Below are 14,025 nucleotides of genomic sequence, written 5' to 3'. Positions count from 1 at the left end.
CGGAACGCGGCTGAGCTCGAGCAGGTGTCCGCGCCGTTATTTCCGCTAAGCGGGGGCGTCGACGGCGGAAAAAGAACGTTGGCAAAACATACACCCACAACCCACCACCCACCCACCCCTCCGCCAACTGTTGACTGCCACACGCCGGTATGATGATGTCCCGTTCTGTGCGCTTGCCCAAACAGAAATCCAAAAATAATGAGAACCTTTATCGTTTCCCGTTGCCTTCAGATGACAGTTGGAATGCGCCCGCATCCAATAGATAATCTCAATGCGTCTCTTATGCAATTTCTTTCTCTTTTTTTTTCTTTCTTTCTTTTTTTATGGGATCTTGGCAGCCGATAGCAGATGGCACATTAGTGCTAAAGCATCAATGGTGCAGAAAAGCATTCAGGTATAAGAGCCAGGAGCTCAGATTCTGCCACTGCGCATCTTTCAAGGTTTATGGGAATTACTTGCAGTGATGAGTGCAGATTAAGCACACGTTCAGCTACATCACGCGCTTGTGCCCTGTAACACAATACAGCTGGACACAAGTAGACAGGCCAGAGCAGAGCTACTCCTTACCAAAAAAAAAGCACAGTACTATCTACCAAGGCAAAGCAAAAGGAGTGAGACTTCCACAAACATCTTCCCCACAAACATCTGACCTACCGCAAAAGGTGTTTAAAAACAACTCAGAAAAGAAACTGTCGTCTGACCAGCTGCAACCTACAACAGAAAATACGCAAGCATGCTGCAAAACATGGTAGCTTAAAGTTCCAAAAACCACAAGCAAGCCAGCTAAGAGAGTTTCAGAGAGGGAGTCTCCAGAACTACAGAGTCTTCACGCTTCTATCTGCTTGGGGTGTCAGGGAGACACAGGTGTGCATCATCAGCAATCAGACCCTCAATCAGCTTCACCTGCAGACCCACACACAGAGACTCTGCAAAGCAACTAAGGAACGTAACAGTGGCATATTAATGTTTTGTAAAGGAGAGCAGTCATGTTCAGTACTTCGTCGCATATCCTTTGCATGCAATGACTGCTTGAAGTCAATGACCCATAGACATCAGGTGCTGAGTATCTTCTCAGAGTTGCAGGTTCAGTCAAAAAAAGTGTGTTGATTTGTGACTAAGACTTATTTCTATTTTTCCTTTTGGATGTTGGTTTTGGTTTGATACTGTGTGTATTGGTTGTTGTTTTTTTTTGGTACTTTATTATTATTTTTTAAATCTTTATTCTAGTGTAATGAACTGACGATGATGTTCTAATAAAGGAGCATTACAGTCGAGTCCCTCACTCACTCTCCTTCTCTCTCTGTCTCTCTCTCTCTCCCTCTCTCTCCCTCACCCTCTCCCTCTCTGTCTCTGTCTCTCTCTCTGTCTCTCCCTCCCTCTCTCTCTCTCTCCCTCACCCTCTCCCTCTCTGTCTCTGTCTCACTCTCTCTCCCTCTGTCTCTCCCTCCCTCTCTCTCTCTCTCTCTCTCTCTGGGAATAATCCTGACCCAGTTAGCATGTGTGACAGAGCGCAGTCTGAAGGCTTTTTTTTTTTTGCGCAGCACTTTCACATTTCATCCTTCCTCAAAAATCCCCGCCACATTTTTCACCTCCTCGGAAATGAGCAATTTATGCCACATTATCCACGGCTTGATGGAAGAAACCATTAAAGTGGCGATTTGCTCCGAATCCCATGACTTCTAAATGAGAGGCAGAGCAGGAATCAGCAGTCTGGGTCACCTAATGGGAAAACAATGGGGCGGGCGAAGAACTTTACTTTTATTGCTGGCTAATTATCTTCTCAGCAGAACGGCCATTGAAGTAAAGAGAAGTGCTCGTTAGCACCTGATTGGCTTTAACATGAAAGCATGCGGCGGCTTTGACTTCTTCCACTCAGCACGAAATCGGTTCAGGTGAAAAGAAGCGATTGGACGAATCTGAATGTTATAAACCCATCTCCCATCTCTTGGTCCTGACATCGTTAAATGGTGCAACGCAAGGCTCGTTATTTAAACTATAATCACTGTATTTGAAGCACTCAGAGAAAATGCTATGCAAGGTACAAATGTCCAGTGTTAATTCAACTCTAACAGTGTTAATTCAACTCTTAACAGATATCATTTGGTCCCACTCTGGAATATGGGACCGAATGTTATCTGTTAAGCATTGAATTAACACCAGACGTTTTACCAAAAAGACACAACTGAGTAAAAAAAAATGAAGGCAGCTTCTCACAGGCAGTTTTGAATGGAATGGGTAAACGCGTTAATGCTGAAAAGCATTATGGGTTTGGGCGAGCGTTCTCTGCCATCCCCCGGGGGAAGCTGACTGGCCACTGCTGCCGCGGGGAATGTTCCCTAGGGATCACGCCTCACAGCCCACAGCCTTTCAGAGAGAGGGAGGGAGGGAGGGAGGGAGGGAGGGAGGGAGAGAGAGAGAGAGGCGGAGTGGAGCGAGAGCGGGTGAATCGCTCGCGGGTGTTGGAATTCGATAGGTTTACACTTCTTTGTTCCTGAACACGTGTAGAATTCCCCCGGGAGAGCGCTGCTAGTTAAAGGAGTGCAGGGAAGCCTAGCAACGCCCGCTTTCAGCTACTCCGTCCGTCAAACAGCCGAACCGATTGGCGCGCTTTTAACGCACAGTAGCGCGCAGAACACTCCCGCGCGCTAAACTCACCGACTCCCACACTCCCATTTCTTTCGCGTTTTTTTTTTCTGCCCTCATTGATCTGTCTTTTCTCCACAGACTTCCCTCTAGGATCCTGGTGGATATAAACAGTAAAAAAGAGAAAACTCCCACACACACCTTGACTAAATGACTGCGACTGATAGGTTGAAGCCCACGCATTACACTAACAGGAACAGCAGCGGGACCGGAATGTTAAAAGGGGGAGCTGGGGGTGTGGGTAGGGGTGGGGGTTTTGGGCAAAGACCTCTGCTTAACATGCGTACCTTTCGAATTCCTCCGACTGACTTCGGGCCGTTAATAGCCTCTGGCTGACGGCTCCAACCTTTGCCTGCCAGCCACTGACATACACGGAGCCCCGTGTCTGACGCTCCGCTAGCCTGTCTCTGCTAGTGCCGCTGATTAGTTACGCACGCGGCAAAGCAGACGGATCCCACACAGCCAGGCAACCATCCCCATCGCATTTTGATAGATTTACAATATAATTTACTCATTTAAAGGGCACATGCTCCACGGCTGTTGCCTGGAAAAGAATAGAGTAGGCTATCAGCGCTCCGCCTTACAGCTATCAGACATACGTGCGCTGTGTGTAAAACCGAGGCTGAAATTTTTTTGTTTTCCAGCAAAAGTCAGCAGGCTATTTCAAATGCAGGGCGCTGGCTGACCCGGCGGGCTAGACAGACAGCACTTTCAGTTCTTATCGTGTCAGTGTAAGTATTCAACACACAAGATTAAGGATCTGCCTTCAGACAGCAAGTCAATGTCGTTTGACTTCAATTTCTTTATAAATGCACGGGACAAAGTGCGGTGCTGAGAGGCGGTCTGTTTTTTTATTTATTTAAAAAAAGCCTGTGTCAGTGGACTTGGATTGGATTACTGCATGATTGGCCACGAGCTACATACAGTGCAGAAATGCAGTATTATATTCAAACTACAACTGAACAATTCAGGGACCTGCAAGTTAAATTTGAGAAGGAAAAAAAAAACCATTGCAGGTATCAGTGAAACTGCCAACATGGCTGGAGGGATGGAGCGTGCATCAGGTGAGGGGGTGTGAGAGATGCATTGTGGGAAACAGGATAAGTTTTGCACCCGTCCTTTTTAAATGTGAAAGAGGGAGAGGCCGTCCCGTTCTCTGTTCTGTTCAGATTTTCTTTCAAACGAAGGGAGTGCTGTTTGTTTGTACACATATGGTTCTCTGGAGACATTAGCATTATAATTTATACAGAGAAAGCATTCTGCATACGCACATGCAGGTAATGCCTTGCGAGCTCCATTTGGAGCAGTTACTGCCGTCCCTTCAGGGGGTTTTCCAATTAATTTGTTTAATATGCCAGCGCACTTTCATGTTTGTTGTAGCTTGAAATTTTAACCAATATGGCATGTGTGAGTCTGTGTGCGTGTGTGTCCATGGTGTGTGTGTCTGTGTGTGCGTGTGTGTGTGTGAATGCTGTATGTGTGTATGAGTGCGTGCATGCACACCCATGCATGTGTGTGCGTGTGTGCGTGTGTGCATGGGTGTGCATGTGTGTACAGGTTTGTGTATGTGCGCGCATCCATGTGTGTGTGTGTGAGAGAGAGAGAGTGTGTGCGTGTGTGAGAGAGAGAGAGAGAGTGTGTGTGTGTGTGTTTGTGCATGTATGTGGCTTACTCTAGGGGGGTTCAGGTCCGGTTCGGGCCCAGATCCCTGTAAAGCTGCTTTGTGACAACGCCAAAAAAAAAAAAAAAAAAAACCCCCCTTTACAAATAAAACTGAATTGAAATCTGTTCCCAGAAACTGCCTGTGGAGACAAATTTAGATTCACTGGCTGACTTGCAGACACCAACCGACTAAAAAGAGAGTGGATGTGTCATGCGTTCTCAAACTCCAGCTTTAAGCTTGGAAAATGCACAAAAAAATGCAGACAAACACCTTGAGGTTACAGTGTATGAAAGCATGCAAACATACGCTCAATATTCCAAAAATACTGGCAGCATGCGAAAAGCCTGCAAACAAACAACTCGACTGTGGCTGAACGCTTCTAAATGGCCCGCAATCTGCTTCTTTCATCTCTCACTCCCCGCCTGTCTTTTGTGAACAACATGTGTCATTTACAAAAGGTTAATAAGCATTCTTCTGAGCGTGATCAGTAAAAAATCTAAATGGATGAACATATTGGCACCGTGCACACAAATAAGGACCCTTAATGGGTTTTCCTTTCACTAGACTCTGCCGTGGCACCGCACACGCCGCAGTACCTTTACATATCCTGCTGGCTGCAGATCAATAGGTTTTTTCGTTGAGTACACTCTGAATACAGCACGCCAAGCTTTATTTCGCGCGTTCCAAGGCCTGGCGAAAAAAACAGAAGCGTGCTTTTTCGAAAAACAGGTGCGCACAAGTGTCCGCGCAAAGACGCGCATACGCGCACGCACACGCACATACACATACAAACGTGTGCGCAGAGGCTTACAAACAAATCAGTCACATCAACAAAGCATTAAAATGTCAAAGAATTAAAATGAGAAAGAAAGAGAACTGAAGTGCTTTCCTGTTTTCGGGCTACAGACGAATGCAGCGATTAGCAAAATTGATATACAACAGAATTCTCATCACCGATAAGTGGCCGTCTAATTCAACGCGCATCTGTGTACGTCTGTGTCTTTTTAGCATATCACAGAGGCGAGTCCCTAACAGGCGCTTCTTACCATTTAGAGGTAATTAATTAATGAGAAAACAACAAGCGCTTTTAACGGCTGAAATTAGTTCCTTCCCGGTTGTTGTTTTTGGGGTTGGGCACGATGAGGAGCCGGCGGGAGCGTAAGCGGAGCTCACCCTCAATATTCATGCGTGCGTCTGACTGATTACATGCCATGGAATTAGCAAGTGAAAAGCGGAATGGAAAGCATTGAAACAGCTTGTATGCTTCATTGTGAGCAAGATGAAAAGCAGCAATAATACAATTTTACATTATAATCATGTTTACAGGTGGTACAAGTTACACTCACCAAGAGAATTAAAGGTAATATATATATTTAATTTATAATCATGGTAGTACTCTAAGTAGTAGCAGATGGCGTTAGTAGTACAGTACTAAGAGATGTCCGTACTAATACTGAATCTAGCAGTAGTAGAAATAGCAGTTGTAGTAGTTATCGCTTTTAGCACTTGTTGTAATTAGTGCAGTTCCAGAACCTCTTGTAACAGTAGCTGTTACAGTATAGTGGCAGTGTAGTAAGCAATGAATAAGAAGGCACTAGTTCCTGTTGTTAAAAATGATTATAACGTACTTAATCATGCCACTGCCGACTCCGTAAAGTAATCTTTGTGACCCTGTTTTCAAACTCAAGAGTTAAGTGCAGCGCATGCAGCTGCCTCTGCCCACGAGCTCAAAGGGACAAGTTCATAAGTACATCTGCACCGTATGACACACAGCGCCACAGCCGCAGGTATTCTCATAGCTTATAAAACAGGGCTAACTGCAGGGCGAGGGTGGCTGCGTGTTCAGAATATTTAGGATTAATAAACATATAATATGAACAATATGCGTCTTTTCATGGATTTTATCACTGCACAAGCACCACAAGCCATGGGTGAATAGTTCAACTGGCTATAGTTAGCAGCTGCAACTACAAACTACAGATATTTAAGAGCAAAGCTGATTGGACTCACTACACAATAGAATGAAATTAGATCCTATCTACATAAGCACTTTACACAGTGTTATTGGTACTGATCAATTGTAATAAATAGATAAATAAATGCACCGAATGTGCCTGGATTTATTGATTTATCTATCTGGTAGATGAACCATCAAGGAATGGTAAACTGAATCTTGGATGTCCAACGATGATACTGTTGAAGACACTCAATGATCATCGTATTATGAGGGAAATTCACAATGAACTGATCATAAAGTGATAAATTAAGAGTAGCAGTGCAGTCTGTGGTCTGAAAGCATATTCGCTAAGTACCACGATCAGGAAACTCACCGTGATATGTTTTTAATTACAGTGGGGTAGGGGACACAATGCAAAATTTAATTTAACACTTGAATTAGCATTTGCTATCTGTCAGGAGATTTGTTCTGGCTTATTTCATGTAGGGGTACTTCATTCGAGGGAAAATAGCATTCTGCTGCTCTCGGTACCTCGCCACGGAGATGCAGTTTTCAAAGAAATTGCAAAGTGCCAGTCTGTCACAAGATGGGGAAGATCATATCACTGTGACAAAGTGACTGACTGACTGAATGCTTCTGACATGCCAGTCTCTCTCTCTCTCTCTCTCTCTCTCTCTCTCTCTCTCCATCTTCACACCACCCCCGTCACTTACATCAGAGGGCTTTAAAAAAAATATTATTCCACATCACACATCCTACCCACCCCGTCTTCTCCAAAAACTAGCTCTTCTTTCCAGAGATGATTTTTTAAAACTTGGTATTTCTTACAGGAAAGGACAGTGAGGTGAATAAAGTAATGGGTGATTACTCTTAATCTTCCTAAACAAATTTCGTAATTTGCATACTGTATAAGGGAATGGGTATCACTATATGCATTATGGATGCATTACATTTTCCTGATTTGACAGTCCATTAGTATTTTCTCTCTGTCCTTCAGACAGCCTTAATTAATGTACTGTTTGTGGAAACTGAAGAATATGTTAAAAGTTTAAAACGCTGTGCAATTAGGAATTCAGATAATGCATTAATAACCGTGTTCTGCATTTAAAACTATATTGATGGCAGTTACAAAATATTATATTGAGAAGGCAACTTGGATTTCTAGAATGAAGGTGTCAGTTTGCAAAAGGTATCAAACAGTTACCTGTAATGCCATCTTAACAGTAAGTGATATAATACCTTGTGGATTTGTCTCATTGGCTACTCTATCCTCCACCTATAAAACACAATATACATTTTTTGTTTAATAATGCAGGTATTAAGTATTTATTACCTATTTATTGCTTCAGCTTATTCAAAAGTATTAATATCAAATAAGCATTTGCATATGAAATATTTAGGATGAATGTAGAATATATTGAGACACTATTTCATATTTTTTAAAAAAACACTGAAGAAATATCTCGGGCATATTATTTCCTGCAAGTTTATGATAGTATGTTATTGCCATCTCATATTTGTGACTGATAGGTCGGAAATCAAGCGGAGACTAAATATTCTATGGTGTTTCTCCTTGATTAATTACTGAATCTCCTCATGGCCACAATGACAGCCTCGCTCACAGGCACAACGCAAAGATGGAATAGCCGGCCTGATAAGGAAAAGCAGTGATCTTCATCTCCCAGGCAATATTTTCCATTTCACTGACTGTAGCCCCTCGGATATTTCAGTAAAAGGAAATAAAATATATGAAGTAAAAGAAAAGAAATTTCTTTCATCCGTCTTTATGAGCAGCGAACCGGCACATGTGCTGTTTCCCCTTCCCCTGGCTCTCGCCCACGGCCGCTGTACCGCCAAAGTTTATGGGGCCGATTTTACCGTTTAAAAGCGCTCTCTGGAACCACAGAGACCCCTAACCGCTAGAATCGCATCCAAAGCGATCAGGCTCAATTGACTCATTTGTTTATCCATAATTAATCGCGATTATAATAGTCACAACTGTAAGACAATAAGTAGAAAAGGCAAGTGGACAATAAGTAATACTTTTCTGCAGGTCTTGTGGTTATACATCACATACAACATGTACATGTGTGTGAGTGTGACTGTTAAACACTGGATTACATTTTATTTCATCAATCACACCACGGCATAAATTAATTTTCAGAAGACACTTCTGATTGGAATCAGCAGCGGTATAGACCGAACTGTCAAAGATAGAAATACAGAGTTCAGCATCTGGAATGTGCATCTGGAACGCCAGCATAAACACACAAGGAGGTGAATTCGGGATTTGGCGGTAAAAAAAAAAAAAAATGCACACGGCCTCATTTAGACTGACGTGTTGCTCGGAGAGAGAGAAGGGGGGCGAAGCGTTGACTTGCTGAGGTGCGTCGAGCACCCGTCACAATTCGCGCAAGCCCCCTGAAAGCCAGCAGTGAAAAGAGAGCGAGAGATCGAGAAAAAAAAAAAACCATCCAGCCATCCAGACCCCCCCCCCCCCGCCCCGTCCCTCCTGGGGGTTCCCGAATCTCTTTTGTCAAAAAAGAACCAGCTGTCAGTCACCTTATAACCACCTGCCTGGGAGACAAATCACTCCCCTTCACCCTCCTCCTGTCCTTGGCTTGTGTCGCTGCCCACAGCAAGCTCGGAATATCTGATAAGAGCGCGGCGTGAATCAGACCGTATTAAGCAGATTGTTTAAAACGTCACGCGGGGGGTGCCGTGGACCTTTAATGCCAATCGCCCCTGTGGAAATATCAGCCTTTAAAACAGGCCGCGCGGGCGCTGCGAGACAGGCCAGCCCGAGAGAGAGCCCCTCTGTACCTGTGCTGAACGAGTTCAGGTGCGGCTGAGGCCCGGTGTTGATTAGGCCGAGATGACGGGAGGAGGAAGGCGGCACATCCTCGGCTTGAAGAGGAACGCTCCGGCCTATCTCTTAAAGCTGCTAAATTGTTTAATCTAAAGCAATGTAATTAGCGAATAAAATGGCCGCTTCACCAACTATTTGAACTGTTATGCATCCATCCTTGCTTAGAGTTGACATCCACACTAACAAGCACCAACTTTTTATATATTAGATCATTTGTATTTCTCTATTGATTTCTAACCTTCTTCAAGGTTTCCACAACTCCCAGGTTGAAAGCACGGGAGAATTTCTCCTTCCGTCCTTGCGCTGCAGCAAATTATATTTGCAAAACTGCACTCTGTCTGCTCATTCTTGGAAAAGAAATTCCTTATCACTTATATTCACGAGATATAAATGCTCCAAAGACACCGGAAGCAAAGACTCCAAATATCTCGGTAATTATTATGGTTCAACCCTTTGAACACTAAAGAAAGTACTTTTTTTCCATTTTATCAGTGCAGTAGCCTTGCACTGACTGGACGAAAAAGTGTGAAAAGTAGTTTCAGAAGTGCATTCTGGGAAAAGACATGAACAAAGTGAGTTTGAAGAAGTGATGTTTATTTTCCTCAGAAATATGGGCCCTTCAGCAAATGTAATTGGATTAAGTGTTTTCCGAGTGCAACCTGTGCATGCTTTGAAGGCTGGTACAGGGATTGGGGGGAAAAAGCTGCTTTGTGGGGAATGTAGTGAAAGAAAATGGAGATTTTTTCCCCTTCTAGGTCCTCTGTTCTCTTATCAGTGTCCTAGTGGAAAACAAACAGAAAACCCTGAGACCCTCCTTGACTAGAGCGGTGTACTCTGGTGGGGTCAGTGCAGGACTATGACTAGTCAACAGACACACTAAAGGTTTCTGTGTTAAGCCCTACAACGTTTCTCAGAAAGGCTGCAGGCCACCGCTCAGTTTTTCATTAACGGCTCTCTCATCCCGAGCTTGAAATTTCTGGCCTGCTCAGCTCATCCGCGGTTGCTCGTCCGAATCGCGCTTATACCCACAGTCCGCCTTTGCTGATGAAGTCTTTCCACGTTTCCATGCCGACATCGCAATGTCGAGTGCGAAACATCAGCAAGCTGTGCTGTCCTGATACCGCTTTCAAAGATCTCCTCTTGCAGCCACGTACAGTAACTACTGGCAACCTGGACTGTCCAGCATTTTTATACATGGCCCAATGCATTCTGGGATGTTATTTGCTTCGTTAATGGATGAGCCACGTTATGCACCAAGAACAGGTCAATGGGTCTCATATGAGACTCACGCATCTAAGCATCCTCTTTCCCGACATGTTATTTTCTGAAGCAAAAACACCTACTTTGAGTGAGCTACTTATTTTGTGGTTTGCCTTACGAAGAAAATCACTGAAATTAGCCTTTTCACACGTGAAAATCATAACCCCAGCATCTTCACATCAAAATATTTGCCCGTAAAAAGAACATGTGAATGTTTTCACTTGCAAATGAAAATTTCCACATGCGAAAACAAAACATGTGGCTTGAAATAGCACAGGCTACCTTTCCCCACGCTCATCTTATGAGAGAGATTACTGTTATAGTTATTATTATAGTATATGTGCAGTCTTGGGTGTTTACAAGTGGTTTCTGAACACATGGTTTTTGAACACAAGCTTTTTTTCCTAGGGGTTAAAACATTGCACACAATTCACTCAATGTTTTTTTTTTTTTTTTTTTTTTTTCTGCTGGCTTGAAGAGCACGCATCACTTCCCTTACAGAGCATCACAATTTTAGATGTTTAAATCTGTTAAACATGGCCCCTGCCTTGTGATGAGACTGCCACACATCTTTAATTAAACGTTTGAAGAAGCCGGCCTGCGTTAATATCTTAATGGTGCTTTGATTAAGGTTTAAATCCTGTCCTGATCTAGGTCTGTAATGGAGACTGAGTAATTACATCCGATAAAATAAGATTTTGCGATGACAAACATTTGATAACTTTCCAAGTTACCCATCACATTTAAACCACATTAACCATGCAGGCTGTTGATTTAATGGGATAAACAGAGAACATTTGTTCTTGATTCATACTCAATTCTATAAAAAGAAATAATAAAGCTGTCGTACAGTGGCAATATTTTGCTGCCAAGAAGGCTGTTATGGTTCATTGGCTTAGCAAACAACATTGTCTTGTGTGCCTAATGTCATTGATTTTAAAACAAGAATCTTATCCCCCGATTTTGGATAACTACCTTCCTCAGAAGCTGACGGTAATGCCCCATCCGGGATTTGAGCTGCAAACCCGTCTCCCAGCACAGTGGAAAAGCACATCAGCACAGAAGCCCGCGTTATTACTGGTGCGACGGATAAGGAAAGGCGCCTTTATGCTTCTGTACGTACGGTGGCTGCGAAACATTGTCCGCCCGGCGGGAGATCTCATCGGATTTCACACATGGGGTGCCAGACCCCCCGGAGCGGACCTGGACACGGTCTCCGCGTGATTTCACTGGGGGGGGGGGGGGCGGGGGGAACGGACACTTAGCGCCGCCACCTCACACGCTCGGCGGTTCAGCTCGCGGTCATCGTGTGGAACGCGTGTGTTTCACCGTATACTCATTAGCCGTTTTTACGAAAAGGACATGAGTGTTTGAAAATGAGCCGCCTGGGGGGTGGGGGGTGGTGGGGGGGGATGAAGTGTCTTTGGTTCGACGCGCCAAACTAACGGCCCTACAAGGTGCATTTATAGTAGAAATGAAAAGAATTTGATTCTCAGGCTGTCTGGATCCTCTCCACTGTTACACGCAGTAAAGCCGGCCTGCCCTCGGCAAAGACATTTCCAGGCCTGTCAAACGCGACCGAGGATGTGTTCCGCTTCCTCTTTTTCCATGGCTGATAGGAGAGGGGCCCTAATATACATTTAACTGGCTCGCAGCTTCGCTTGCGTTTCTTTAAAGCTGGCCATTTGCATTCCGCCATCGTCTTCTATGATGTGTGAAAAATAAAAGGGGGGGTTTCTCAGCTTGTCATTGTGCGCGGGGACAACAGGGAGTCAAGATGCCCAGCAAATTCCCACTGGGGAGAGGAACCTTTCCCATGGTCCTCCAGGCCAGGAGGATAATAACGACACGACCCCGTTTCACACGCCGGACAAGCGGGCGCATTCAGAGGCACTTCTTCAGGCTCCTTTGTTTCTGGAGTGTGGCTTTCTCTCCGTGTCCTTCCTGGACCTTGTCATTTCTACTGAAACCCTCATTCGAATTTCTTTTTTAAAGAAAGAAAGAAAGAAAGAAGTGTTGAAAGCAGCTACATCTGAAATATGAATTTCTTCATCACTCCTAATGAATATTTAAGTGGAGTAAGCAGCCAGATTAATGATGAGTTAATGTTTTAAAATTGCTCATCTGGCCGTGGACACTGGAACCGGAGCTGTCTTCAGACGGGGCCGTTCCCGTTCCCTCTGTCCTGCGACGTGGGCGGCTCGTAATTAAATTCCTCTCGACAGCTGAACCCCCGGGTCACCGCCTCGCGCACTTGTTCTAATCTTGGCGCCCTCTGAGCTTCTGCTTTGATGAATCCTCCAGCGCCCCCCGTCCCTTTAAAGACCTCCTCCGCGGCGGTGGCGGCTGCGACTGCTCGCCCGGCTGCGCGCTCACAGCGAGTCGGGTACCTCAGAGAGGGGCGCGAGAGCCTCCTTCCACTTCCCCCCGCGAGTCTGCCGTCGCTGACCGTGGTGCTGAAGCAGCCGTCTGCGGAACGACTCAAAAGCGCCTCTTACCTTGAGACGCCGCCCGCGGGGGACGCGTCTGTTTCTCCAAAACGGTCACCGTCAGCCGTTACACAGAAGAGCTGAGCTCGGGCTCTGATGAATGCCGCTCCCCGCTCAGCACCTTCGGGCTCCGGTGCCCCTGTCACAGAGAAAATGAAATTTCTGGAACTTTCCGTCCTCAGGTCCACTCCTAGGTGTGGGGCGAATAGGATGAGCAGGATAACGTGAAAGGGTCTAATTCTATAGTTATACAACGCATATCTACATTCATTCAAAAGAGTCATCTCAATATAATAAATACTCTAAATTTTGAACCATTACAAAGATGGTTATCATCATCATCACCATCATCACAACAATCTTCAACCATAAAACAATTACCAGCTGCAATTAAGATTAATCTGTCACAAAAAATGACAGTGTCCTTGAGGAACTCGTTACCGAGTGAAGGAAAGCACAGTGATCATTTTATTTTTTTACTTCATTTCTTCTTCCTTGCATTGCTGTTCCACCTTCAATGACAAACATACGGACCACTGTTTTCAATACAGACACACTCTTCTGTAGCATGGATAATGCTGCAGGAATATGATTATTTCAGATGTGTACATGTCTGCGTGCACACATGCATTTGTGTATGTGTGGCATTCTTTATGCTTTTTGCCTGAGTAAACCCTAATTTCCTTACACAAATATACAAATATATAGACATGACCTGGAGAATTTTTTTTCCTTACAGATGGAAGGCAAATTTTATGAACAATGAGGTCATACACATACGCACACACATGCACGCACACACACACACACACACAACAGCCATTAAAGGGATTTCAGGGAAGACCGGCACCATAAAAGGGAGCGAGTCTTTGACCAGACACCCAGGGAATTTGAAGATAGGAGAGGAGTCTTAAGAATAAAGAGTAAAGCCTGGGAAACTGTATTTGAATTTTATCGCTGGAAGCCAACATGTCCCCGAAAGCTCTGGGACTGATAACTGCGAGGGCCAGTAACTTTATTTAAATAATTTTTTTTATTTACCAAAGTGATTTTTACATCCCAGACCGTTGCTTCAGTTGCATAGCAACAGAAGGTACAGCCGTACAGCGCACTGAATTCTGCATAGAGCAGCTATATCGCTCCT

General features: G+C 44.5%; 1 protein-coding gene across 1 annotated transcript in view; it reads right to left on the bottom strand.

The window, feature by feature from the left end:
* Positions 1–14,025, bottom strand: part of sema3d (sema domain, immunoglobulin domain (Ig), short basic domain, secreted, (semaphorin) 3D) — a 132,074-nt gene that overhangs the window by 64,894 nt on the left and 53,155 nt on the right. Inside the window, exon 2 of the mRNA XM_035401877.1 lies at positions 12,891–13,020. Within this exon, the coding sequence (XP_035257768.1) occupies positions 12,891–13,020 (130 nt within the window). The remainder of the gene's footprint in view (positions 1–12,890; positions 13,021–14,025) is intronic.

The sequence above is a fragment of the Anguilla anguilla genome, chromosome 19, assembly GCF_013347855.1.
Source record: "Anguilla anguilla isolate fAngAng1 chromosome 19, fAngAng1.pri, whole genome shotgun sequence".
Taxonomy (NCBI): Eukaryota; Metazoa; Chordata; class Actinopteri; order Anguilliformes; family Anguillidae; genus Anguilla; species Anguilla anguilla.
This window is presented reverse-complemented; position numbering and strand designations above follow the sequence as displayed.